Genomic DNA, 27734 nt, shown 5'->3' with positions numbered 1-27734 from the left:
ACAAAATAAATTGTCAGCGTTCTGTTCTATTTTTGCACAAGTCTGACGTCATACGCCACAATATCATTAGCTCACTGGTCAAATCCGACGTCCAGTATCTCTAGGCTCAAGCCATGTCCGTTATCACCATTTCCTTGGGTTTTTGTCCCACACTGGCGTAGGGTCGGCATGGCTATTAACGGATGTGGTGTGGTTAATGAAGGCGGTGGCTTCCTGTCGCCACCCCGTTTCCCCCTGGACAGAATATGTGTAACCCCCCAACTACAATGATCAGCCAGAACATTATGACCACCTACCTAATAGCCGGTCTGTCCACCTTTGGCACGGACAACACAGGCGACGCGTCGCGGCATGTAAGCAGTGAAGCCTTGTTGGGTCGCTGGAGGGAGTTGGCACCACATCTGGTCACACAAGTCACCTAATTCCCGGAAGTATTGGTGGCGGGGGAGATGAGCTCTGACGCCACGTTCAATCACTTCCCAGATGTGTTTCATCAGGTTCAGATCTGGTGAAATGGGGGGGCCAGCACATCAATTGGAACTCGCCACCGTGTTGCTCGAACCACTCAATCACACACTTGGCCTTGTGACATGGTGCATTATCGTCTTGAAAAATGCCACTGCTGTCGGGAAACATGCACTGGCTAGTGCACGATACTTCTTTGCCTTCATGGTGCCTTTCACCAGCTCCACTGGACCCATTAATGCCCATGTGAATGTTCCACAGAGCATAATGAACCATCCTCCACCTTGTCTCTGTTCCGCACTACAGGTGTGAATGGGTTCTTCCTCTGGAAGAAGACGGATTCGCGCCCTCTCATCGGTATGATAAAGAAGGTATCACGATTCATCAGACCATGCAACGCTCTGCCACCGCACAAATTTCCAGTGCCGATGGTCACGTGCGCATTTCAGTCATAGTTGACATCGTGGTGTTAATGTTGGCACATGCAGGGGTCGTCGGTTGCGGACGCCTATCTTTAGCAGTTTTCGGTGCATTGTGTGTTCAGTCACACTTGTACTTTGCCCAGCCTTAAAGTCTAATGTTAGTTCCGCCACGGATCGACACCTGTCCTCTTTTACCTGTCTGTGCAGCCTACGAGGTCCGACATCTGTAATGAGGGCAAGCTACCCACCCTACGACATCTGGACGTGGTTTCACCTTGGTTTCGTTACGTGTTGCAGACACTCACCACAGCTCTCCTGGAACACCCAAAAAGTCGTACAGTTTCCGATATGTTCCTGCCGAGCCCCCGGGCCTTCACAATCTGCCCTCTATCAAACTAAGGAAGGTCTTACGCCTTCCCCCACTCTACACACGGAGAGCACGCTCAGTAATACTACATGCACCGTACGTGTTCAAAATGGTTCAAATGGCTCTAAGCACTATGGGACTTAACATCTGAGGTCGTCAGTCCCCTAGACTTAGAACTACGTAAACCTAACTAACCTAAGGACATCACACACATCCATGCCCAAAGAAGGATTCGAACCTGCGACCGTAGCAACAGCGCGGTTCCCGACTGAAGCGCCTAGAACCGCTCGGTCACAGTGGCCCGCGCACCGTGCGTGTGTCTGATTACCAGTCATCCATCACCAAGTGACGCTATCACCTGGACGGGTTTGTACCAACAGTAGGTCAGTGGTCATAATGTTCTGGCTGACCAGTGTATATGTTATTCGTGTGAATGTGAGCGAAAGTTTTCTGATATTTGCGAATCATGTAACTGAGGCGGGACTTGGGTACCAGCCCGATATCCACCTAGTGGTATGTGGAAAACCGCCTAAAAACTGCATCTAGACTGGCCGGCATACCGACCCTCGTCGTTAATCCGCCACCCATGTTCGATCCGTACGTTCGAGTCCTCCATCGGGTATGGGTGTGTGTGTTGTTCTTAGCATAAGTTGAAACTTCCTGGCAGATTAAAACTGTGTGCCGGACCGAGACTCGAAGCGAGCTTCTGTAAAGTTTGGAAGGTAGGAGACGAGGTACTGGCAGATGTAGAGCTGTGGGCACGGGGCGTGCTTGGATAGCTCAGTCGGTAGAGCACTTGCCCGCGAAAGGCAAAGGTCCCGAGTTCGAGTCTCGGTCCGGCACACAGTTTTAATCTGCCAGGAAGTTTCATATCAGCGCACACTCCGCTGTAGAGTGAAAATTTCATTCTTAGCATAGTTTACGTAGTAAGTCTAGCGATCGATTAACTCAGCTGTTTGGTCCCTTAGGAATTCACACTCATTTGAACATTTTGTGATTCGATCCGGAGCCGGCGCACCTCTCTGTCCCCGAAGTAGCGTTTAAACACGGTTGACTATCCAGGCGAATTTTTTAAGCCACACACAAATGTAGAAAAATAGGAAAGTAAGCAAAATCAGACTTGAAAACGTTCTGAGAAAAGCACCCAAGATTACCGTTGGACAATTATAACACCATTTTCTTAGGTTTTCATGGTTACTTGTTAACTTATTGCCTGTTGGCTTTTCTCTCGGTATCTTCGGTCGACGTTTGTTTAACGGCTTTCCTGACCTTTCACCATCATGAGTGGTTGGCATTGTCAAAGGAAAACACACCACACGCCACCAGCGATGGAGCACTAACCGTTCACAGCGCAAGGCAGTCGTGCAGGCGAAGCGTCAGAAAACTCGTTAAGCAGATGTCCATTAAAGATACAGAGACAAAAGCCAACAGACAATACCTTAATTATAACACAGTCCTAACTATGGTTCCAGCAGTTCTCTTTATAACGGTGTTGCTACGCTGAATAGGTATGTATTGCGACAAGCACAGCAACTCTATTTCACATAAAGAATTTGAGTTTGTTGCCGCCATTGATCGCTTTATGTAGCAGCCAATTCCCAAGTGCTTGGGGAGCCGCCGCCGATTCTATTTGGTCACGTGCGCGCGCATTCACGTGTCTGGTCTGGTGTGTCAGGCGGGCGCGGTGAAAGTCGCGTCTCCCAGCGCCACGGTCTGGCTTTCCGGCCCAGAGGCACGTTCTGCGGCCACCGCAATCCCGCATTCCAGCGCTGCCTCAGCAATACTCGTTTCCTAAAGGGTCCACAGAGGTGGTGCAGCCGGGAGACACTGTGTGACCGTCCCAATGTACCGAGTGATCAAAAAATCAGTATAAATTTCAAAACTGAATAAATCACGGAATAATGTAGCTAGAGAGGTACAAATTGACACACATGCTAGGAATGACAAGAAGTTTTACTAAAACCAAAAAAATTTAAAAGTTAAAAAAATGTCCCGACAGATGGCGCTTCATCTGATCAGAATAGCAATAATTAGCACAAAAAAGTAAGACAAAGCAAAGATGATATTCTTTACAAGAAATGCTCAATATGTCCACCATCATTCCTCAACAATAGCTGTAGTCGAGGAATAATGTTGTGAACAGCACTGTAAAGCATGTCCGGAGTTATGGTGAGGCACTGGCGTCGGATGTTGTCTTTCAGCATCCCTAAAGATGTCGGTCGATCACGATACACTTGCGTCTTCAGGTAACCCCGAAGCCAATAATCGCACGGACTGAGCTCTGGGGACCTGGGAGGCCAAGTATGACGAAAGCACACGATCATCGCCAAACGACGCGTGCAAGAGATCTTTCACGTGTCTAGCAATATGGGGTGGAGCGACATCCTGCATAAACATCGTACGTTCCAGCAGGTGTTTATCAGCCAGGCTGGGGATGATGAGATTCTGTAACATAACGGCGTGCCTCTCACCCGTCACGGTAGCAGTTACAAAACCAGAATCACGCATTTTCCTCGAAGAAAAAAGGCCCGATAACGGTAGATGTGGTAAACCCAACTCATACCGTGACTTTCTCGTCGTGCAATGGAGTTTCCACGACAGTTCTATGATTTTCAGTAGCCCAAATTCTGCAGCTGTGAGCGTTGACAGATCCTCGGAGCGTGAAATGAGCTTCGTCGGTCCACAACACGTTATTTTTCACCAGAAACAAAGAGGCAATCAATGGAGTGTTGTTGTTGTTGTTGTTGTCTTCAGTCCTGAGACTGGTTTGATGCAGCTCTCCATGCTACTCTATCCTGTGCAAGCTGCTTCATCTCCCAGTACCTACTGCAACCTACATCCTTCTGAATCTGCTTAGTGTACTGATCTCTCGGTCTCCCTCTACGATTTTTACCCTCCACGCTGCCCTCCAATGCTAAATTTGTGATCCCTTGATGCCTCAAAACATGTCCTACCAACCGATCCCTTCTTCTAGTCAAGTTGTGCCACAAACTTCTCTTCTCCCCAATCCTATTCAATACCTCCTCATTAGTTACGTGATCTATCCACCTTATCTTCAGTATTCTTCTGTAGCACCACATTTCGAAAGCTTCTATTCTCTTCTTGTCCAAACTATTTATCGTCCATGTTACACTTCCATACATGGCTACACTCCATACAAATACTTTCAGAAACGACATCCTGATACATAAATCTATATTCGATGTTAACAAATTTCTCTTCTTCAGAAACGCTTTCCTTGCCATTGCCAGTCTACATTTTATATCCTCTCTACTTCGACCATCATCAGTTATTTTACTTCCTAAATAGCAAAACTCCTTTACTACTTTAAGTGTCTCATTTCCTAATCTAATTACCTCAGCATCACCCGATTTAATTTGACTACATTCCATTATCCTCGTTTTGCTTTTGTTAATGTTCATCTTATATCCTCCTTTCAAGACACTGTCCATTCCGTTCAACTGCTCTTCCAAGTCCTTTGCCGTCTCTGACAGAATTACAATGTCATCGGCGAACCTCAAAGTTTTTACTTCGTCTCCATGAATTTTAATACCTACTCCAAATTTTTCTTTTGTTTCCTTTACTGCTTGCTCAATATACAGATTGAATAACATTGGGGAGAGGCTACAACCCTGTCTCACTCCTTTCCCAACCACTGCTTCCCTTTCCCTTTCATGCCCCTCGACTCTTATTACTGCCATCTGGTTTCTGTACAAATTATAAATAGCCTTTCGCTCCCTGTATTTTACCCCTGCCACCTTTAGAATTTGAAAAAGAGTATTCCAGTCAACATTGTCAAAAGCTTTCTCTAAGTCTACAAATGCTAGAAACGTAGGTTTGCCTTTTCTTAATCTTTCTTCTAAGATAAGTCGTAAGGTCAGTATTGTCAGTATCAATGGAGTGGCATCATGCAAATTCAAACAAGAAAAAAAAATTCAAAACCACACCTTCTGCTGGAAAAGTTATGGCTACGGTGTTTTTCGTTTCTGAAGGACTCTTGCTTGTGGACATCATGTCAAGTGGAACCACCATAAATTCTGATGCATATGAGACGACACTGAAGAAACTTCAAGCTCGACTGAGTCGTGCTCGACCACATCGGCAAAAGCAGGATATTTTGCTGTTGCACGACAATGCACGGCCACATGTCAGTCAAAAAACCAAGGAAGCGATCACAAAACTCGGATGGACAACACTGAAATACCCGCCTTACAGTCCTGACCTGGCCCCATGTGAATATTGGGAAACTGAAAGACTGTCTTCGCGGAACAAGGTTTGAAGATGATGACTCCCTTGTATACGCTGCCAAACAGTGGCTCCAACAGGTTAGTCCAGAATTTTACCGTGCGGGTATACAGCCGCTGGTTCCGAGATGGCGTAAGGCAGTTGAGAGGGATGGAAATTATGTGGAGAAATGAAAATATTGTTCCTAAAGGATGTATATACACACTGTAAGACTTTCAAACATGTAGAATAAAAGATGGATTTAAAAAGATGGGTGTGCATTTCTTTTGGAGTGACCCTCATAGATGAACCCATTAGCGTAAGGAGCGAGGGAAAAAATACTGCTTAGTTATGCGTCCTAATCTCTCTTGTACCGTAATGATCCATACACGAAATACACGAGGTACGCAATATACCTGTCGTTCGCCGTATCTACTACAATAGATTATAAACAAGGGAGCAATACTATATAATTGTTCGTACTAGACTCTTGCGAAATATTTCCGTTTGAACGCGCTCGACCTTCCCATAATCCTTCCAAAAAATTAGTCTTTCACTCATCTCCCCTAATATTTATTTCAGGTGTTCATTTCTTAATATGACACCTAAGTTCTTAAACGATGTGATTGGCTCCAGAAGCTTTGCTCTAAGCCTGTTATCGAAGAGTAGTGTGTTCTTCCTCGTAGTTGTGCGTATTGTCTTAAATATCTCCGCAATGAAAGAGAGTAGTCATTTATAACACCAAGTGGAAATTATGTCACATTCTTACAGAATTTCCTTGCGATCGTCTAACGATGATAATTCATGTGGGCAACAACATCATCATTGAATAATCTAGGAGCACTGCTGAGCCCATCTCATAACTCATTTACGTATATGAGGAACATTAGGGGAGCTATTATGATTCCTTGGCGCTCATTCGACTTTACCTGTCGTTTCATTTTGAACATGCGCCGTCCAGTAATGGATACTGTGCTGTATCAGTCAAAATTTCAGCGACCTGCATCGTGTTTGTGTTAATAATCTGCATATGTATGGTCGTATTTGGTTGTTAGTGAAGTCTGGAAAATGTTGAACGCATTTCGGAACTATATGAAGGTGCACTTTCATCCACGGTTTGCAAGGCTTCGTGTATGAATAATACAATCGAGTGTTTTTCCTTTACCCGCGCTGATTTTTTGAAAGACTCTTCTTTTCCTTCAGAAACGTCAAAGCACTAGAGCTCGGAAATTCTCTAGGAACTAGCAACGGGCGCACGTGAGCGATGTTAGTCTGTAGACCACTGCATCCATTCTAACCAGCATTCGTGTCCACTCACGCGGTACCACTCGTTGCGAAGGTGATCGTCAACAAAAATGAGTCACAAAAGGGGCTCATTTCGCAGTATATTCACTGTATAAATATAACTGGAATTCCGACGTTGCCTGGTGTGTAGTCTTAATTGATTTTCAACATCGAAGTTACTTATGCAGCTACCTCTCACTTGTGAGTATGTAAAGCATTCAAACACCGGTCTGGTAGTACTCTCGTGGGGTAGTGCATTTTTAAATGCTGTATTTAATATTTCAGTAATCAAAACAGTCTCCTGTTAGCAACAATCCATGTTCCATACCGCGAATTAAACGTCTTTCCTGCCGATGCCTGCTCGATAGTATGGGTTTAAACGCCACCTACGTGTTTTTGGGAATCATCCTGAGATAATATCGTTCTACTATAGCAATAAACACGATTCTCGTTGACGTCTGGTTCGTTTGGATAGTGAGCCTCTCTACTGTAACTACGTTGATTGGAATTCACCCACCATGGCAGTCTGGCAACATCGTAGTCGACATTCCTCACGGGTATCACTGAAACATGGAACTCAGCAGTTTCCATGGAGCTTCCTGGCAGATTAAAACTGTGTGTTCGACCGAGACTCGAACTCGGGACCTTTGCCTTTCGCGGGCAAGTGCTCTACCATCTGAGCTACCGAAGCACGACTCACGGCCGGTACTCACAGCTTTACTTCTGCCAGTATCTCGTCTCCTACCTTCCAAACTTTACAGAAGCTCTCCCGCGAACCTTGCAGAACTAGCACTCCTTCGGTAGCTCAGATGGTAGAGCACTTGCCCGCGAAAGGCAAAGGTCCCGAGTTCGAGTCTCGGTCGGGCACACAGTTTTAATGTGCCAGGAAGTTTCATATCAGCACACACTCCACTGCAGAGTGAAAATCTCATTCTGGAGTTTCCATGGAGGTTATTCTAAATGGTGCCACGAGTCCGCACATAATTCACCCCCGCAACAGAAGGACATGGACATTCACAGAAGCCGAGCCGTATAAGGAGCTGCAGTCATGGACTGTACGGCTGATCCCGGCGGAGGTTCGAGTCCTCCCTCGGGCATGGGTGTGTGAACATTCACAGACTTAGTCATTTGAGAAACAGAGTCCCTCTTGGCAGTTGATCTTTCCTGTTTGTGACTCGCATAAATTTCGTCCTTAACCTAAGACAGCACTGAAAACGTAGGCAGGCTGTCTCTCCTCTTCAGTAATGCACATTACGTTACACTCGTCACCAGCTTCACGCTCTACACATTATAAACAGGTAGGGCCGATTCAAGGCCCAGGCGACGCAAGCCGGCCCGTCTGAGCGACATGTTGAGAGGGGCGTCAAAGACGCCACAACTGTAAGATTTCTATACAGGATGGATCACAATTACACTAATGTTCAAAAAAACAGAACACCTTGAACGAATAGAAAAAGGACGTTCATATTGACAGGACATTTACATTAGTATGTTCTGCAGTAATGATTAGCATTTCAGTCGCCTCGGTACAGCACGTGTCCTGTTGCCTAGTGGACAGAGTGTCCACCATGAGCCCTGATAACTTGTCCCATGCGTGATGGCATCGGCGAGTATGAGGCGATAACAGCGCCCTGTGGTATAGCCATCCATGCTGCCTTCATCTGTAATGGTTGGAATTGGCTCGCAGCGCTGCACCCAACATTTTCAATTGGCGACAAGTCTGGTGATCTGGTGGTCCAGGACAAAACGATGACATCCAGTGACACGTGTTCGTGCAGCAACATGTGGTCGTGCATTGTCTTCCTGATAATGCTATCTGGGGTGTTGTGCAGAAAATTCTACGGGTCGTAGAATGTCATTCATGTAGGTGGCACAGGTCATACTGCCCTGGACATGCATAATATGTGATTTGTTGTTACCCCAATAGCACCCCAATTTGTAATGCATTGAGTTGGGGCTGTATGTCTGGTGCCCTGTCTACGGCGAGCCAAAATGCTGTCAACATTTTCAAACAAACAGAACCTGGATTCGTCCGAAAACACTATCAGATGTAATTCCTGACCCCAGTGACGTCGTTCCATACACCATTCCCGTCTATCATGTTTCTGCACATTCATCAAAGGTAGGCGGAGAAGTGGACAACGTTCACGTAACGCATGCTGTAATAAACCGCGACGGACTGTCACCGCTGATAGTGTACGATTGTTACACTGTTGCGCCAGAACCGAAGAGGATGCAGCGCTGTCCTGCAATGCCATTCTGCACAAACCCATTGCACTGCCGAAACACTTCGTCCAACATGAGCAGCAATTTAGTAGTGAAAACTGACACGGGTGAAAGTGTGCGCGGAAAGAGTGAGGAGGGAGGGGGCATCAGATGATAAGTCCCTTCTGGGAAGAAACTCAAAACGCCCTACGAAAAAACTCAAACCGGCCTTACATGCAGCGGAAGGCTATAACAATGTGACTAAAAACATTGCGAATAGTTCTGTTTTGGGAGCAGGCCTCAGAGAGGATGAAAGTTGATTTTAGATTAAGGTGTATGCTTGTCTCGACGGATAGTGAGAGTTTTAACGTAGGTTAGAAATGCCATTTGTATTTCTGCAGCCCTCGTTCATAACGGAAGTACTTTTTTTCCCTATTTTCTCCACCTTGCCCCTGAGTTCCATATTACTTACTTCCCAAATTCAGGTTGGAATTTTATAACGTGTTCACTTCTTGGTCGAAATACTGTTTAACGTGCTTTCCGAAATTTCAAGGATGTATTGACAGTATCTGAAGACAATAGTAATCATGGCCATTTCAGCAGCACATAGCTCTCATCCTAACTTTGTTTCAACCACGGTAACCATAGATCACTCCTGTCGTCCCCTCACGTTCTCGTGCAGGTTCCTAGCGTATTTGAATGACTCGTGAGATCAGTTTACTTTCTTAATAGGTAAGGGATGGTAGCCTATGAGAACTGAAAAAGGAATAAAGAATAGCGTTTAATGTCCTGTCGACGACGAGGTCATTAGAGACATAAAAAGCCCGGACTGAGGAAGAAGATTGGCTGTGTTCTTTCCAAAGGAACCATCCCAGCATTTGTCTTAAGCTATTTAGGAAAACGACAGAACGAACAACTTCCTTATTTTCCGCTTCTGGATAATGCAACTGTTCTACCTATTATTATATTCGTAAGATATACTGTAGTTATGTGTATTACTTCAGTGGTCTTCGTCATAAGTCTTCTCATCCTATCGCCTATAGGGAATAAACCTTGGCGTGCACCATTTTAAGCGAACAGTACTTCACTTGTCTTAAAGTGAGCGATTCTGCGCTTATGATCCCTGGGTTGTGTTGAGACGTCCATATCCGCAGGCAATGGCGGCGTACTCCATTGTGTGCTACGCTAATACCTACTAAGTAGTTAGTGGCGGTCCGTCGTGTGTTGAGTACTACTTATAAGGGAAGTACCCTAATTCGAACGGTTCACACCGACTAAAGGGATTTTAAAATACGGAGATACCACTGTCCGTTCTGCTACGCATCAAGTCGAGTTATCCACAAACTCTGCTTTTGTGTACAATCAATGTTTGAAAACTAATCGAAAGGCTACAGAAGCTGAAGAAACAATACCGTCCAACAGACCATTATGAACGGCACAGCAACTAACTCTTAAATGAAGTTATTATTTGGCGAAAAACTAGACATCTACTTGAAACAAAATATGTTAATACACGCAGAACTTATAGAGTCATATTTTCAAAGCTATAAGTTGCTGTGTTGTCTTACGTCCTTCCCTAATTCGTCAACGAAATACAAATGTGGCTTTTCAGTGAAGTGGCTCAAACACAGCATATGAGAACAGTATGTAGACTTGCCAAAGTCGAAATGTGAAAACAGTACATCTTTTCGGTACATCCTCCTGCAACAGACCAATATCTAAAGGTACACAAATCACATGTTGCCTTTATTAAGTGTGCATATTGTTCCATTGCATTATGCAAAGTTTTTATTTCTTCTCCCTGGATTTTAATACCTACTCCGAATTTTTCTTTTGTTTCCTTTACTGCTTGCTCAATATACAGATTGAGTAACATCGGGGAGAGGCTACAGCCCTGTCTCACTCCATTCCCAACCATTACTTCCCTTTCATGCCCCTCGACTCTTATAACTGCCATATGGTTTCTGTACAAATTGTAAGTAGCCTTTCGCTCCCTGTATTTTACCCCTGCCACCTTTAGAATTTGAAAGAGAGTATTCCAGTCAACATTGTCAAAAGCTTTCTCTAAGTCTACAAATGCTAGAAACGTAGGTTTGCCTTGCCTTAATCTAGAAATACAAAACCAATTTGAATTCTCTTGTCAACAGCACTCAACACTTTGTGTGAGCAAAGAGTTAGTTGTGTTTCACAAGAACGATGTTTTCTAAATCCCTGTTGACCGTGTGTTCAGTCTTTGGACATGGATCTTTCGTCGAGCAAGCGGTTGAATATGATTTTTAAGTATGGATCTATTGCATCAGTATACTCTGAAAGGAACCTAACTGGTATACAATCTGGAAGGGAAGTCTTGCATTTATTAAGTGATTTAAGTTGCTTCATTACTCCGAGGATATCTACCACTAATTTACTCATGTTGGCAGCTGTTCTTGATTCGAGTTCTGAAATACTTACTTAATATTCTTTGTTGAAAGAATTTCGGAAAGATGTGTTTAGTAAGTCTGCTTTGGCAGCTCTGTCATCGATAGTATTTCCATTGCTATTGCGCAGAGAAGGCGCTGATTGTGTTTTGCCGCTTTACATACGACGAGAGTTTCTTTGGACTTTCAGCAAGGTTTCTAGACAAAGTTTCGTTGTGGAAACTATTATAAGCATCTCGCATTCTACTCCACGACAAATTTCGAGCTTTTGTGAAAGATCGCCTGTCTTGGAGAATTTGCGTCGGTTTAAAGTGGTATGTTTATTTCGTTGTTTCTGGAAGTGTTCTGACCCGTGTTGTGTACCAAAGGGGATCAGCTCTGTCGTTTGTTAATTTATTTGGTATAAAGCAGACAAAAATTCACTTGACTCCTTCTTGAGAGACAATCTCCACTCCTTCCAGAGTAAAAGTATAAGTGTAGACCAGATGTGGCTTGAATTCGGAGAAATGCTATCGATAGTCTCTCAGGAAGGCGTCAAGTGAATTTTTATCTGCTTGTTTGGATAGATATATTTGTCGTTTAGTTTTGGAGGATTTGGGGGTTGCAGTATTTAGTCTAACTACGACAACACTGTGTTCACTAATCCTTGTACCCGCTTTGATGCTCGTTATTAGCTCAGGATTACTTGTTGATGAGAAGTCTTTCTGCCATTCCCTCACGTCTGTACGGAACCTATATTACACACAACCGACATACAACGGACTGGCACATACAGGGTCCACGGGACAAAAAATGCAGATGGTAGCCAGCCCTGCAGAATCCGCTGCTGTATTTGACCACTAACGACACCTGTGCAGGGTTCTCAAGACCTAGTGTCAGTCGAGGTTAGAACAGTGTCCTGTGTTGTTGTGAGTGCATTATGCCGGAGCTAAGTGAGGTCGAACGCAGACAGATTGTTGGGCCTCGTGTGGTGGGTACTTTTGTAACCAAGGGAACCGAAGTGTTTGGTCTTTCAAGACTCATAGCGCATACATGGAAAGTGGGAAAACATCATCCGCTAAGTCACAACACGAGCGAATGTGTGTCTTGATTGATTCATTGAAGAGGATTGTGAGGAGAAACAACAGGTCGACAGCTGCTAAAATCACTGCAGAAGTGGATCTCGCACTCGCGAATCCTCTCAGCACCGTAGCAATGCGAAGGGAGTTGCACACGTAATAAACTGCAGGGCCAGCTGGCACTCCAAAAGCACTCGTCAGCGGTTCAAATACGTAAATATGAAATGTTGTTGTTGTTGTTGTTGTCTTCAGTCCTGAGACTGGTTTGATGCAGCTCTCCAGGCTACTCTATCCTGTGCAAGCTTCTTCATCTCCCAGTACCTACTGCAACCTACATCCTTCTGAATCTGCTTAGTGTATTGATCTCTTGGTCTCCCTCTACGATTTTTACCTTCCGCGCTGCCCTCCAATGCTAAATTTGTGATCCCTTGATGCCTCAAAACATGTCCTACCAACCGATCCCTTCTTCTAGTCAAGTTGTGCCACAAACTTCTCTTCTCCCCAATCCTATTCAATACCTCCTCATTAGTTACGTGATCTATCCACCTTATTTTCAGCATTCTTCTGTAGCACCACATTTCGAAAGCTTCTATTCTCTTCTTGTCCAAACTAGTTATCGTCCATGTTTCACTTCCATACATGGCTACACTCCATACAAATACTTTCAGAAAAGACTTCCTCACACTTAAATCTATATTCGATGTTAACAAATTTCTCTTCTTCAGAAACGCTTTCCTTGCCATTGGCAGTCTACATTTAATATCCTCTCTACTTCGACCATCATCAGTTATTTTACTTCCTAAATAGCAAAACTCTTTTACTACTTTAAGTGTCTCATTTCCTAATCTAATTCCCTCAGCATCACCCGATTTAATTTGACTATATTCCATTATCCTCGTTCTGCTTTTGTTTATGTTCATCTTATATCCTCTTTTCAAGAAATGTAGGAAGAGGAAATAGGAGGAAAGGCAAAGGGTGGGCGGTAAATCGTGACGGCTAGCTGCACAGACCATTACGGTACTGCAATGGCGAAAGTTGAAACTTTGTGCCGGACGGGGACTCGGACAGGGTCTCGAGTTCGGATTCACCGCTTCCCATTAACGGCTTCCTTAACCGCTTCGGCCATCCGGACACGGTCCCTGACCGGCTCAAATTTTTAACTTATCGCTTTCTGCAATGCAGTGTCCCTCGCCCATTAAACTCACTACTCGCAGATCGTGATTCCCGTAAGAGTTCGAACGATATTAGTGCATTCACACTGAAACAACGTCGAGGATTCGTTATCCTCCTTTTCAGAAATGTGTCTATATCTGAGTGGTGTCTGTTCTGTAGGACATATCCGACAGAACAGACACCACTCAAATGTATAATGATACAAACGTCAGCAACAGAAAACGTGATGCCAAAGACGGAGCAATGGAAGAAAATCATTTGGTCGAATGTGTCTTGTTTCACACTGTTTCCAACGCCTGATTGGGTTTACGTCCCAAGGGTGAAACATGACGGGGGTTCGGTGATGATTTGAGCAGCCATATCGTTATGTTCAGTGTACCCGTGGATACCCTGCAAGGGCGCATTGCTGCCAAGGATTATGTGGCCGTTTTCGCTGATCATGTCAATCCACGGTCCAATATGTCTATTTCTCAATGGTGATTTTGTGTTCCAAGACAACAGGATCCCTGTTTACATAGCTCTGATTGACCAGGACCGGTTTTGTGAGCACGAGGATGAAATGTCGCATCTCTCCTGGCCACCACATTCACCAGATCTCAATATTATTTCATTTTGGTTGTCTACTTTGGAGAGAAGATGATGATGATTATGTTTGGTTTATGGGGCGCGCAACTGCGCGGTTATCAGCGCCCGTGCAAATTCACAATCTCCACTCAGTCCGATTTCGCCATTTTCATGAATGATGATAAACAAAGTAAGAGCCTACGGAATATCAGACCAGCTGCGTGGCTGAATTGAAGAGTTTTAGCAAACAGAACACAGCATGTTGTTATCAATGGAGAGACGTCTACAGACGTTAAAGTAACCTCTGGTGTGCCACAGGGGAGTGTTATGGGACCATTTCTTTTCACAGTATATATAAATGACCTAGTAGATAGTGTCGGAAGTTCCATGCGGCTTTTCGCGGATGATGCTGTAGTATACAGAGAAGTTGCAGCATTAGAAAATTGTAGCGAAATGCAGGATGATCTGTAGCGGATAGGCACTTGGTGCAGGGCGTGGCAACTGACCCTTAACACAGACAAATGTAATGTATTGCGAATACATAGAAAGAAGGCTCCTTTATTGTATGATTACATGATAGCGGAACAAACACTGGTAGCAGTTACTTCTGTAAAATATCTGGGAGTATGCGTACGGAACGATTTGCAGTGGAATGATCATATAAAATTAATTGTTGGTAAGGTGGGTGCCAGGTTGAGATTCATTGGGACAGTCCTTAGAAAATGTATTCTATCAACAAAGGAGGTGGCTTACAAAATACTCGTTCGATCTATACTTGAGTATTGCTCATCAGTGTGGGATCCGTACCAGGTCGGGTTGACGGAGGAGATAGGAAGATCCAAAGAAGAGAGGCTCGTTTCGTCACAGGGTTACTTGGTAAGCGTGATAGCGTTACGGAGATGTTTAGCAAACAAAAAATGGCTCTGAGCACTATGGGACTTAACTTCTGAGGTCATCAGTCCCCTAGAACTTAGACCTACTTAAACCTAACTAACCTAAAGACATCACACACATCCATGCCCGAGGCAGGATTCGTACCTGCGACCGTAGCAGTCGCGCGCTTCCGGACTGATGCGCCTAGAGCCGCTCGGCCACCGTGGCCGGCCCAGGGAGGGGATCGAAACGTCGAGCAATGAAGAAATTTGAAGAGCAATATGACGCGGCCTGGCGACTCGGAAGATTATATCATCAATGTCAATGGTGACGAAGGCTTGCAGACTTAAATAATTTGTTTCTAAGTCGTTCTACTTTGGAAAGCCTCTTTTCTGGTGAAATATTTGAGCGGTGCGAAATCAAGACTGCTAGAAATTTTTGTTAGAACTTTCATAGCCAAAAGAAGAGTGGGAAATGGACAAATGGGAAACCAGATGAACCAGCCTATTGTGTAGTTTTGCAAAGAAAGGTTCAATTGCTTGAAAGTAATCAAGGTAAGCAAGAAAGATTTAATTAGCTGTTTGACGGATAGTTTTAATCCTAGTTTTCATAGCCAAACCAAGAATGGAAATGGACAAATGGGATATCCAACTGACCAGTAAGAGGCCTAAATTTGAAGAAAAGAATTAATTACTTCAAAGTAATCGGGGAAATTAAGAGAAACTTAGAGATTTAAAGGAAAAATTGAAATATTTCGCGGACAACATTTGGTAACTACGTATAGAAGGGAGAACCGATAGAGGTACTCAAGGTACCCTCCGCCACACACCGGCAGGTGGTTTGTGGAGTATGGATGTATATGTAGATGTAAATGGAATGTCAAAAAGTTCACCTCTTTAAGGCCTGGCTACTTTGCGCATAAAAAGATACATTGATGTAGAAATTGCGTAACCAATGATATGCCTTTTTGAACGTCAGATCAGTCGTGCCGTTTCCGCATTACCACTGCACTGTTTTCCGCGTCCTCCCGACACGCTTTGTGTACTCCACCCCCCACTATTAGTGCTGCCATCTGCCGTCTGTTAGTGGCTATTTCAAGTTAATGTTGTACATAGGCAATGGCAGAGGTCACATTAATGTAACTGCACCGTGTACGAGAGGGGCTCAAGAAGAAAGTTGCACGTTATTATGGCAGGCCAAATAACTCGAATGCTGCACAACGCTCCAATCTGAGATAGATACAGGGCATTACTTTTCAGCATAATCAGCAAGTTTCTGTAAGCAACGGTCGGAACTCTCTACCAATGATTCAGTTCATCGATGATAGAACTTGTCACGGAGCCATTCGAGAACAGCTGTGTGAACGTCCTCATCTCTTTCTGTCTGGATCTATTCTGAGATTATCGAAAAGATGGAAATCGCATGGCGCAACATGTGGACTGTATGAAGGATCAGATCACCAATTTCTGTGCCGTCTTGGTATGATTGTTGGCACCATTTCACGACAGCTGGACGCGGTATTATCTTTGGACCATATACCGCCTGAATTTCACATGAATTTATGAGAAATTTAGATGTTTTTAAAACAAGAATTGTATTGATCTGTACGTCAGTTTTGGAGTATGTGTGCAGTTGCCGCGCCATTTTAATTGCACAGTGTGATGCACCTGTATCAGTGCCGCAGCAGAGCTGTCTCTGCAGGAATCTCGGAACATGTACTCCGTTCTGACAATGCGTCATTGTTGTTGTGCTATGGTGTTGGCGTGGGACGAGATGTGCAACTTACTTTCTGAAGTACCTACGTATGTTTATGTGTTCTCCGACAGTTTAGTCGACGGCGGGAGTGGCCGACCGGTTCTAGGCGCTATAGTTTGGAACCGCGCGACCGCTACGATCGCAGGTTCGAACCCTGCGTCGGGCATGGGTGTGTGTGATGTCCATAGGTTAGTTAGGTTTAAGTAGTTCTAAGTTCTAGGGGACTGATGACCTTAGCAGTTAAGTCCCACAGTGCTCAGAGCCATTTGAACCATTTGAACAGTTTAGTCCCCACAACGTCGCCATGATGTAAAGTTTTATTGTCTTTCTCGAAGAGCCGTTAAGTTGTTAACAAGAAAGTATTTACCATTTTCTGTTTGTTTCTTCTATTTTACCTTATGAATTAATATTTTGTGTGTATTTGCGTGACAGGTATTAATATGTTTAGTGCCGAGGAGTACAGAAAAATGTATACTTCACTTTAGGTAGAGTTTTACAGCGGCGAAAGCGTCTTGTGCATGGTTACCGTAGACCTTGGGGCCATCAAAGAGAAAATCTGGCAGCTCGCAAGCTGTGAATTTAACAAGTTTTCACAAATAAGGTAAAGAATTGTTACAGATGCATCTCTCTGACACATGTACAGATACCTAGTAAAGGTCCCAGGTCTTTAGAAAACATAGAGCAACGTCTACAGTCAACATAAAAGAAAACAGAGAAAACAATACATAGCGACGTTTAGAAGAAACGCTCACGTGCTGGACATGTCAGATGCCTCTACTGAGCGATATACAGTTGTTTCATACAACTCGCTTGTTACTGACACTGTATCCGTATTAAATGTTACTTACATGGCGCATTACGACGTGTATTCTGCAATACTGTTAGAAAGAAGAGACTGCAGAAGGAGTGATGAGAAGTCTGTATCGTCGGGCGAGAGAACAAGGAGAGAGCACCCAAGAGAAAAAGTGCCGGAGAATCGGAAACCGCAACAAGGAAGCAGTGTGACGGGTACCCAGGCGTCGCATCGCTGCTCTCGGTGACTGTCTTTCCCGAGGCCTGTCTTCATGTATCCCTCCTCTGTGGCCGAGCGATGTCGGCAGTATTAGCACACTGCACTCGCATTCAGGAGGAAGGCGAGTCAGGCTTATATATATCCGCTCATTCTTTTGAGAAAAGGACATGGATGCTTTCCCATCCGAATCTGAACTCTTACCGTTAAGTATCCACCTTATAGCTTAGCACCTCGAAATTGTTGTTATAAATCAGAGTGCATCAACTTGCTGTTACATTTAAGTGTAGTGATAGATGTAGGTATGCAAGGAATTAGTGGCAAGTTAACAATCACATTACGGTATGGCGTACAACTTCGCTAAGTGTGCAGCAGAATATGAAGAGACATGTAGGGTGTCCCAGGAACAATGGAATTATTCAGGGGTATGACAGGAACGATCGCTCGAATCCAGAAAGTCCAGTACACATGGCCTCTAAAATGCATGCGTTAAGAGGTATGATGACCGCATCTTCATCTTCGATATTGTGAAACAATTCTCTTCTACTGCAAGCTGTTTGATATTCATATTTTCAAAGGTTGTAGTACCGAACAAAATAAAAAAAGAATCCTGTGAACATGAGCTAAAATTCCATATCTTAAGGGCTTTGGGCACTTGTTATCATCGCCACTGTGACACGTATCTCTTCTACTGAACAAATGCTTCACCAGACAATTTTTTCTTTCAAATGGCTCTGAGCACTATGGGACTTAACATCTGAGGTCATCAGTACCCTAGAACTTAGAACTACTGAAACCTAACCAACCTAAGGACATCACACACATCCATGACCGAGGCAGGATTCGAACCTGCGACCGCTGCGGTCACACGGCTCCAGACTGTAGCGCCTAGAACCGCTCGGCCAGTCCAGCCGGCAATTCCCTCCCCCCCCCCCCCCCTTGTTACGGTCCATACTACCTCCTCTCAAGATATGAAATGCAAAGAGCCTGCAGTAGAAGAGTGGTTGGTTTGTGGGATTAAAGGGACCAGACGGTCATCGGTCTGTAGTAGAAGAGAATTGTTTCACATGATCGGAAATCAAGGTGTCCTCATAGCTCTCAGGTTACGCATTTTAGAGCCGATGTTGCGAGACTTTGTTACTTCGAACGATAATTCCTGACGTATCTCTGAATATTGAACATGACTTCTGGGACACTCTGAGTAAGAGGAAGTAAATTGGTTGACACTGTGAATTAAGGAGGTCCGCCCATAAACTACAGCGTTTTTACACGCGTTTGCTTAAACATGTGGTGGAGAGTGGAAGAATAAATTAAAGGATTCCCTCTTGAGACACTACGCATTCACAGATCTCTGTAATCTGTTCCAGAAACGGGAGAAGCTTCCAGAAATAACGAAGACTCAAAAATCTTCTAACGAGGAAAGTATATGAACTAGAACGGTTAAAACCGAATAAAGATGTGTTTTGAAAACACGGAGATGAGTCTGTTCTATCACCCACCGAAGTAATTTATGTGCTAAACTCTGCATTTATGTACAATCAATGTTTGAAAGTAAACGAATCTAAGAGTTACAGACGCGCAAATTACTGAATAAACAATCCCATCTAGCAGAGAGCTATAATCACCAGTTTCCGAAGAATCATAAATGACGTATTATTTGTCAAAAAGCTAAACACTGGCTTGAAAGAAGCACACCGGACCAAAATTTAGTCACCCCCAGGAGACATCATACAAATACCGTCTAAAACCGCCTATTGTACTCATAACGGCCTCAGCTCAGCGAGAAAGACAGTTCACAAGTTTCTTCAGTTAGGCCATATCCAGATGAAGCCACTCATTGAGGATTACTTCCCACAGATATAAATGCTAGGCTTATACTCACTATTCCAAACAGGCCCAGACAGGATTAAGATCAGATGATGTAACAGGCCAGTTGAAGTCTGATGACCTCAGATGTTAAGTCCCATAGTGCTCAGAACCATTTGAACCCCTCCCTGGATAGTCTTCCATGTTCCACTGGTGTCCTTGGATGGCTGAATACTTATAAAAGGCTATTTTCCTGCCCTTTTTCGAATAATTGTAGTTACTGTGAAAAATCTTTCTGTTGCTATTAGTCGACTGTCGTCATTGGGTAAATATTGAAAGAAGATAGTGACAGAGAGGAGGAATTCAAAATATTATTGTTGTTGTGCCGCTCGGTTGTGTCCTGGTAGTTGCTGACGTTCCTCGCTCACCGTGGCTGGATGTTCACTTCCGCGATAGCAGGTAGCCACAAAGAATAAAAGCTTAACTACCAACACTTGAAATTGTATTCATTCTTCGATATTTCGACTGCTTCATGGACTTTCTCTGACTAGCACGAGTATGTTCTTACAATGTGTAATGTTACTGTAAGATTGTTTATTCTTAGTGCTCCTTTATCGCTGATTTTACCTTTCTTCTTAAAAGTCTGTAGCGTTCGTGCTCTTTAACGCGTTCTTTATCTGTCCCACCAGTTTCGGAGATAAACAGGGCGTTAAAGAAAAGTATGCATTTTTGAGCCCATATTCACTGCGCATTTTGTTCTTGTTTTAGTCTGTACTAGCATCTCTCTAAATATTGAGACTTTAATTTTAACATTCTGTATACTTTGCCACAAGTAAGCGTCACTTCATATGCTCCTGCAGTGTGGAGGCGGTCAGGCACCACCGTCGTAAGCTGGAAGAAGTTTTTTTGTATCTTGTGTTGGCTGAAAAACGTAGTCCTTAGACCATTCTTCCGAAGGACTCTGCCTACGCAGTCGGTTACGCTAGACGCAAGGTTAACCTTAGATAATACACAGGAGTCTCATTCTGAAGCCGGCCGTTGTGGCCGAGCGGTTCTAGACGCTGCTACTACGGTCACAGGTTCGAATCCTGCCCCGGGCATGGTTCTGTGTGATGTCCTAAGGTTAGTTAGGTTTTAGTAGTTCTAAGTCTAGGGAACTGGTGACCTCAGATGTTAAGTCCCATAGTGCTTAGAGCCATTTGAACCATTTAAATCATTCTGAAACTTCGTGGCAGATGGAAACTGTATGCCGGACTAGAAATAAAGTGAGAATCAGGACTTGCCCGCAAAAGCCAAAGGTTCCATTCGAGTCTCGGGCCGGCACAGGAAGTTTCAAAGCAGCTCACACTCCGCTGTAGAGTGAAAGGTCATTCTGGATACTCGTTCTTCTTCGCTTCGTTTGAAGGCGTTATTAATGGAAACGTCATCGTAGCTACTGGCCACCAGTGTCTCCCTATGGAAGTCTAGCTCTTATTGCAAGCTCTTACTTTCACTGGTGGGAAGTGCACTCGAAGACAGTGTGTTCAGACTGAAGAGCATTTTAGAATGAGATTTTCACTCTGCAGCGGAGCGTGCGCCGATATGAAATTTGCTGGCAGATTAAAACTGTGTGCCGGACCGAGACTGGAACTTGGGACCTTTGCATTTCGCGGGCAACTGCTCTACCAACTGAGCTACCCAAGCACGACTCACGCCTCGTCGTCACAGCTTTACTTCTGCCAGTACCTCATCTCCTACCTTCCAAACTTTACAGAAGCTCTCCTGCGAACCTTGCATAACTAGTACTCCTGAAAGAAAGATATTGCGGAGACATGGCTTAGTCACAGCCTGGGGGATGTTTCCAGAATGAGATTTTCACTCTGCAGCGGAGTGTGCGCTGATATTTGGAAGGTAGGAGACGAGGTACTGGCAAAAGTAAAGTTGCCCGCGAAAGGCAAAGGTCCCGAGTTCGAGTCTCGGTCCGGCACACAGTTTTAATCGGCCAGGAAGTTTGATATGAAGAGCATTTTGCTTCTGGGCTGACGTGATGGTGATGGTGGTGGGGTGGGGTGGTGGCTGTGTTGGTGGAGAAACTAAATTGTCCGTTGAAGCACGGAAGTCAATGTTTAATGAGAGGAGCAGCCTATAAGCCTCGGGACGTGATGACAGCGACCGCGTGTTTTGCAGTGGTGGACGCGAGCGGTCGCTACTCGTCGCAGTTCCTATTCGGCAACGACCTGTGGCTGGGCTCGCAGACGCTGTGCGACGAGACCGCCCCCAGCGCGCCGTGGCCAGTCACCTTCTACGTGGCGCGCCTCCGTCTACGTCTCTCCCCCGCGCTGACGCCACAGGTAAGCAACTTTTCAGTCACGCGACCGCTCCTTATGTCATTAACTACTCTGAGGACTTCCAGCTCCATACCTACCACAACGTGCGCTAACTTTCAGTCGTCATTTTTGAGTGCTCGTATTAAGCTCTCCCCCCTCTCACCGAAGTCATCATGGACCCTTTCTCGTTCAAAGCTAGATAAATGCCTCCTGAGTTTTCCTTCCGTTACGGTCTTCAGCTAAACGCACAAGTTTTCTGCTGGCACTGAAAAGTTCTTTTTGTCCGTCGACGCACACTTGGCGATGAACGGCGCACGAGACAAATTACACCCGCCTTGAGTAGAAGGGCAATAGGAATTTAGGGCAAAGAATGCACTGCAGCCGTATGCAAGACGGGTACGGTCTGCTTGCGGAACACTACCGTTGTACCCGCTTGTGGAGGTCGGACGAGGTCGACCGGAACCTTAACGATAAGTATGCCTGCCCTCAAGTTTGCATGCAGGTAACAGTAGGTCAACGTCACATCGGAATGCCCCACAAATACTGATACTGCCCGATTCGACCAGCTGGCTAAATGGAGACCCAGAATGAGGCTGATTAAAAAAAAAAAAAAAGGTTCAAATGCCTCTGAGCACTATGGGACTTAACATCTATGGTCATCAGTCCCCTAGAACTTAGAACTACTTAAACCTAACTAACCTAAGGACATCACACAACACCCAGTCATCGCGAGGCAGAGAAAATCCCTGACCCCGCCGGGAATCGGAGCCGGGAAGAGGCTGATTTCAAATTGTCAGATACTGATAACGCTGTCTCATATGAGTACACTGCATCTCAGTGTCATTCACAGTGATCAGTCAACATCTGACCCTGTCCACGTCTCTTATAACCCCAATAGGGCATGGTAACAACTCTGACCACGAGCAACACTTACGCTCTATACTGGCCGTTCAACCTGTCACAGAGAATTACAACTCTAATTATTTGCGTATCCGACGATGGCATGTACGTGCACCAAGTTACAACGACATTCAATCATGTATTTTGGGTGCTTCAATCTTTTTGTCAGGCTATGTACCAGGTGATCAAAAAGTAAGTATAAATTTGAAAACTTAATAAACCACGGAATGCCGGCCGCGGTGGCCGAGCGGTTCTAGGCCCTTCAGTCCGAAACCGCGTGACTGCTACGGTCGCAGGTTCGAATCCTGCCTCAGGCATGGATGTGTGTGATGTCCTTAGGTTAGTTAGGTTAAAGTAGTTCTGAGTTCTAGGGGACTGATGACCTCAGATTTTACGTCCCATAGTGCTCAGAGCCATTTTTTTTATTACATTTTCACGCAGTTTGGGTGCAGAGATCCTGAGTAAGTGATAACTGGTGCATAGATCCTGAGTAAGTGATAACTTCATGGCCGGTCGGAGTGGCCGAGCGGTTCTAGGCGACCGCTGCGGGCGCAGGTTCGAATCCTGCCTCGGGCATGGATGTGTGTGATGTCCTTAGGTTAGTTAGGTTTGAGTAGTTCTAAGTTCTAGGGGACTGATGACCTCAGATGTTAAGTTCCATAGTGCTCAGAGCCATTTGAACCAAACCATGGAATAATGTAGATAGGTAGGTAAAAATTGACACACATCCTTGGAATGACATCGGGTTTTATTAGAACCAAAGAAAAAAAGTTCACAAAATGTCCGACAGATGGCGCTGGACAGCAAAACGTCAGTGACTGCGCATGACAATCGTGTATAGAAGGAGCTGTAATGAGAGAGATAATCAGGTGCGCCAGCAGTCGCAGCATGTTAACGTTTCCTGAAAAGGCGCTTTAAGTGAAGCTGTATTATCAGAATGGGGAATGTGCTAGTTCAGAGTTACGATCCTATCGCCATAGGAAGGGGATTCGAACGGGTAAAGGTCTGTTGACAAATGCAGCTGTGGCGAGAATGATTTCGAAGTTCTAAGCCACGGGTTGTTTAGACGATAGACCCCGTAGTGGCCGACCGAGCACAAGACGTAATGCTGCTGAGACAGTTCAGGAAGAAATGGAGACTGTATTAGGTTCGTCTATGGTTCAAATGGCTCTGAGCACTATGGGACTTAACATCGGTGGTCATCAGTCCCCTAGAACTTAGAACTACTTAAACATAACTAACCTAAGGACATCACACACATCCATGCCCGAGGCAGGATTCGAACCTGCGACAGTAGGGGTCACGCGGTTCCAGACTGAAGCGCCTAGAACCGCACGGCCGCACCGGCGGGCGGTTCGTCTATGCACGGGGAAGTCAGTGCTCGTGCAGTCGCACGTCGCACCTGCATTCCATACACTACCGTTGGTTGGCACTTAGGCGTACCCTCCGATGCTATCCGTACAAAATCCATCAGCATCATGAACTGTTACCTGGCGATTTCGTGAAGCGGAGGGCATTTGCGGTGTGGGCGTTTCAAAAGATGGCGGAAGATGACGATTGGTTGAGTAACGTGTTGTGGACGGACGAAGCTCAATTCACGCTCCGAGGGTCTGTCATCGCCCACAGTTGCAGAATTTGGGCTACCGAAAATCCTAGAACTGTCGTGGAAACTCCATTGCACGACGAGAAAGTCACGGTATGGGTTGGATTTACCACATCTACCGTTATCGCGCCTTTTATCGTCGAAGAAATGCGTGATTCTGGTTTTGTAACTGCTACCGTGACGGGTGAGAGGTACACCGATACGTTACAGAATCGCATCATCCCCAGGCTGGCTGATAAACACCTGCTGGAACGTACGATGTTTATGCAGGATGGTGCTCCATCCCATATTGCGAGACGCGTGAAAGATCTCTTGCGCGCGTGGTTTGGTGGTGATCGTGTGCTCAGCCGCCACTTTCGTCATGCTTGGCCTCCCAGGTCCCTAGACCTCAGTCCGTGCGATTATTGGCTTTGCGATTACCTGAAGTCGCAAGTGTGTCGTGATCGACCGACATCTCTAGGGATGCTGAAAGACAACATCCGACGCCAATGCCTCACCATAACTCCGGACATGCTTTACAGTGCTGTCAAACATTATTTCTCGACCACAGCTATTGTTGAGGAATGATGGTGGACATATTGAGTATTTCCTGTAAAGAACATCATCTTTGCTTTTTCTTACTTTGTTATGCTAATTATTGCTATTCTGATCAGATGAAGCTCCATCTGTCGGACATTTTTTGAACTTTTGTATTTTCTTGGTTCTAATAAAACCCCATGTCATTCCAAGCATGTGTGTCAATTTGTACCTCTCTATCTACTTTATTCCGTGATATATTCCGTTTTCAAGTTTATACTGACTTTTTGATCACCAGGTATATTGTAACCAGTAATAACACTACCGAGCAAATTACCGCTACAGCTCTTTATTTATCTCATTAAGAGTTAATTATTGAGTTCTGTCACGTAGAAAGTCGAGCATCCAGTATCAAATGCGGTCCGATAATCGGTAAGCTCGTATTTTGTTAACTAAATGACAGTGGGTAACTGCCCGAGTGTAAAGGTGCTGTGTGGTATCGTGTCTGAGGCGAGTGTGGCGTGCGCAGACTCGCACCGTGCTGCTGGGCGTCTGCGTGCCGGCGTCCTGCGGGCCTCAGCAGGTGTCGCGGCTGCTGGAGGCGGCGGGGGCGGCGGGGGCGGGCCGAGAGCTGAGCGTGGTGCGCGTGCGCCCCGTGCCCGGCGGCTACCGCGTGCTCGCCGACCCCAGGCTGCACATCATCTGGTAAGCTTCACTTGAGCACAATGAGATTTTCACTCTGCAGCGGAGTGTGCGCTGATATGGAACTTCATGGCAGATTAAAACTGTGTGCCGGACCGAGACTCGAACTCGGGACCTTTGCCTTTCGCGGGCAAGTGCTCTACCAGCTGAGCTACCCAAGCACGACTCACGACCCGTCCTCACAGCCTTAATTCTGCCTCGTCTCCTACCTCCCAAACTTCGCAGAAGTTCTTCTGCGAACCTTGCAGAACTAGCATTCCTGAAAGAAAGGATATTGCGGATACATGGCTTAGCCACAGCCTGGGGCAGAGCTTCCCAACGTGTGGTCTACGGACCCCTTAGGGGTCCGCCTGCTCTTTCTACGGGGTCCGCGGCCACCTTTCACCAAATCGTGTAAAATAATGAGTAAAATTATTGAATAAAAATGTGAAAATCAAATTCATCACTATTTTTTTCCTTTGAAAAACATGTGTATAGCACTCGAAAGTTGGCAATAACATTCGATCTTTGGCAATGATATTTGACAGTCGGCAACACAAACGAAAACATTGGTGCAGCTCCCGCTGTCAGAGGTTCGAGTCCTCCCTCTGGCATGTGTGTGTGTGTGTGTGTGTGTGTGTGTGTGTGTGTGTGTGTGTGTGTGTGTGAGAGAGAGAGAGAGAGAGAGAGAGAGAGAGAGAGAGAGAGAGGAGAGAGACTAGGGACTGATGACCTCAGCTGTTAAGTCCCATAGACTTTACACACATTTGAACATTTTTCTTCGGATTTCACGAAAAAACCACACACACACACACACACACACACACACACACACACACACACACACACACGAGACTGTTACGAAATATGCATGCTCCTTACACAACAGTTGCCAAACAGTGGAAGTGAACAGACCACAGGCAGCAGCTTGTCAACAGCGAGCAGTTTAAACGTGACGTCGATTGCTCTTGGAGGAAGGCAGCTCCAACGTGTGAAATGTTAATCAGGTTATAGTGTGTTGCACAAAGGGAGTAAATCTACTAGTAAATGTCTGGATACAGTGGGAATTCAAATTGGATCGTCAATTTCAAGTTGTTTTCATTCATCTCTAAACCAAAGACTACTGATACTAGGGGACGGGGGGGGGGGGGGGGGGGAGGAATGCACTTGCATTAAGAAGCTTTCAGTTCCCATGGGTTTCGCTCTGAAATTTAAAGTTACTATACTCTTGACTGACTAAGGGTCCGCCATGGATTTTCGACTGAAGAAGAGGTCCGCCAGCTGAAAAGGTTGGGAGGCCCTGGCCTGGGGGATGAATCCAGAATGAGATTTTCACTCTGCAGCGGAGCGTGCGCTGATATGAAACTTCCTGGCAGATTAAAACTGTGTGCCGGACCGAGACTCGAACTCGGGACCTTTGCCTTTCGCCAGAAGAGCTTCTGCGTAGTCTGGAAGGTAGGAGACCAAGTACTGGCAGAATTAAAGCTGTGAGGACGGGTCGTGAGTCGTGCTTGGGTAGCTCAGTTGATAGAGCACTTGCCCGCGAAAGGCAAAGGTCCCGAGTTCGAGTCTCGGTCGGGCACACAGTTTTAATCTGCCAGGAAGTTTCATCACTTAAGCAGTTTCTCTACTCCCAAAGTTGATTCAATGCTCTCTTACGGAATATGAATCTAAGTTTAAGTGCCATACCGTCCAGCACGCGAGTAGACGTTCAGCACATCGCAAATACGTGAAACCGCTTTAAATATCGAGCTCATAGGAATGCCGTCATACCTTACTTGGGAAGAAATTGCTGACTGCTACTTTCGGTACTACGACGTCATCTAAGGATATTTGGCTTATGGATATAGTACAGGCGCTTTCCCTACAGCACATACGGAAGGCTCGTCTACTCTTTGAATATACACCTTCGCTGAGAGAAGAATGGTATGGCACTGTTGTCTGGGCCATAGCAAGCGATTCATCGAACAATCCATCAGAAAAGGTTTTCTTGTGCCACACACTGTGGCCCCTTGCGACGAAGTATGACGTGTCTTAAGTGTATCCACTAAATGCAGCTGACTGTATTGGGCGTGTGGTGTAATGTTTGTGTTTTTTGATGAAGAG

General features: G+C 45.3%; 1 protein-coding gene and 1 non-coding gene across 2 annotated transcripts in view; both read left to right on the top strand.

The window, feature by feature from the left end:
• LOC126298207 (nose resistant to fluoxetine protein 6-like) overlaps positions 1 to 27734 on the top strand; it is a 167424-nt gene that overhangs the window by 60471 nt on the left and 79219 nt on the right. The window contains exons 3-4 of the mRNA XM_049989511.1: positions 21789 to 21952; positions 25477 to 25652. Coding sequence (XP_049845468.1) covers positions 21789 to 21952; positions 25477 to 25652 — 340 coding nt within the window. The remainder of the gene's footprint in view (positions 1 to 21788; positions 21953 to 25476; positions 25653 to 27734) is intronic.
• Positions 2023 to 2097, top strand: Trnas-cga (transfer RNA serine (anticodon CGA)). Its single transcript has one exon. It is a non-coding gene; the product is annotated as a tRNA-Ser (tRNA).

This window comes from Schistocerca gregaria, chromosome X, assembly GCF_023897955.1.
Source record: "Schistocerca gregaria isolate iqSchGreg1 chromosome X, iqSchGreg1.2, whole genome shotgun sequence".
In the NCBI taxonomy this organism is placed as follows: domain Eukaryota; kingdom Metazoa; phylum Arthropoda; class Insecta; order Orthoptera; family Acrididae; genus Schistocerca; species Schistocerca gregaria.
The sequence above is the reverse complement of the archived record's forward strand: the minus strand, read 5'-3'. Positions and strand labels throughout refer to the sequence as shown.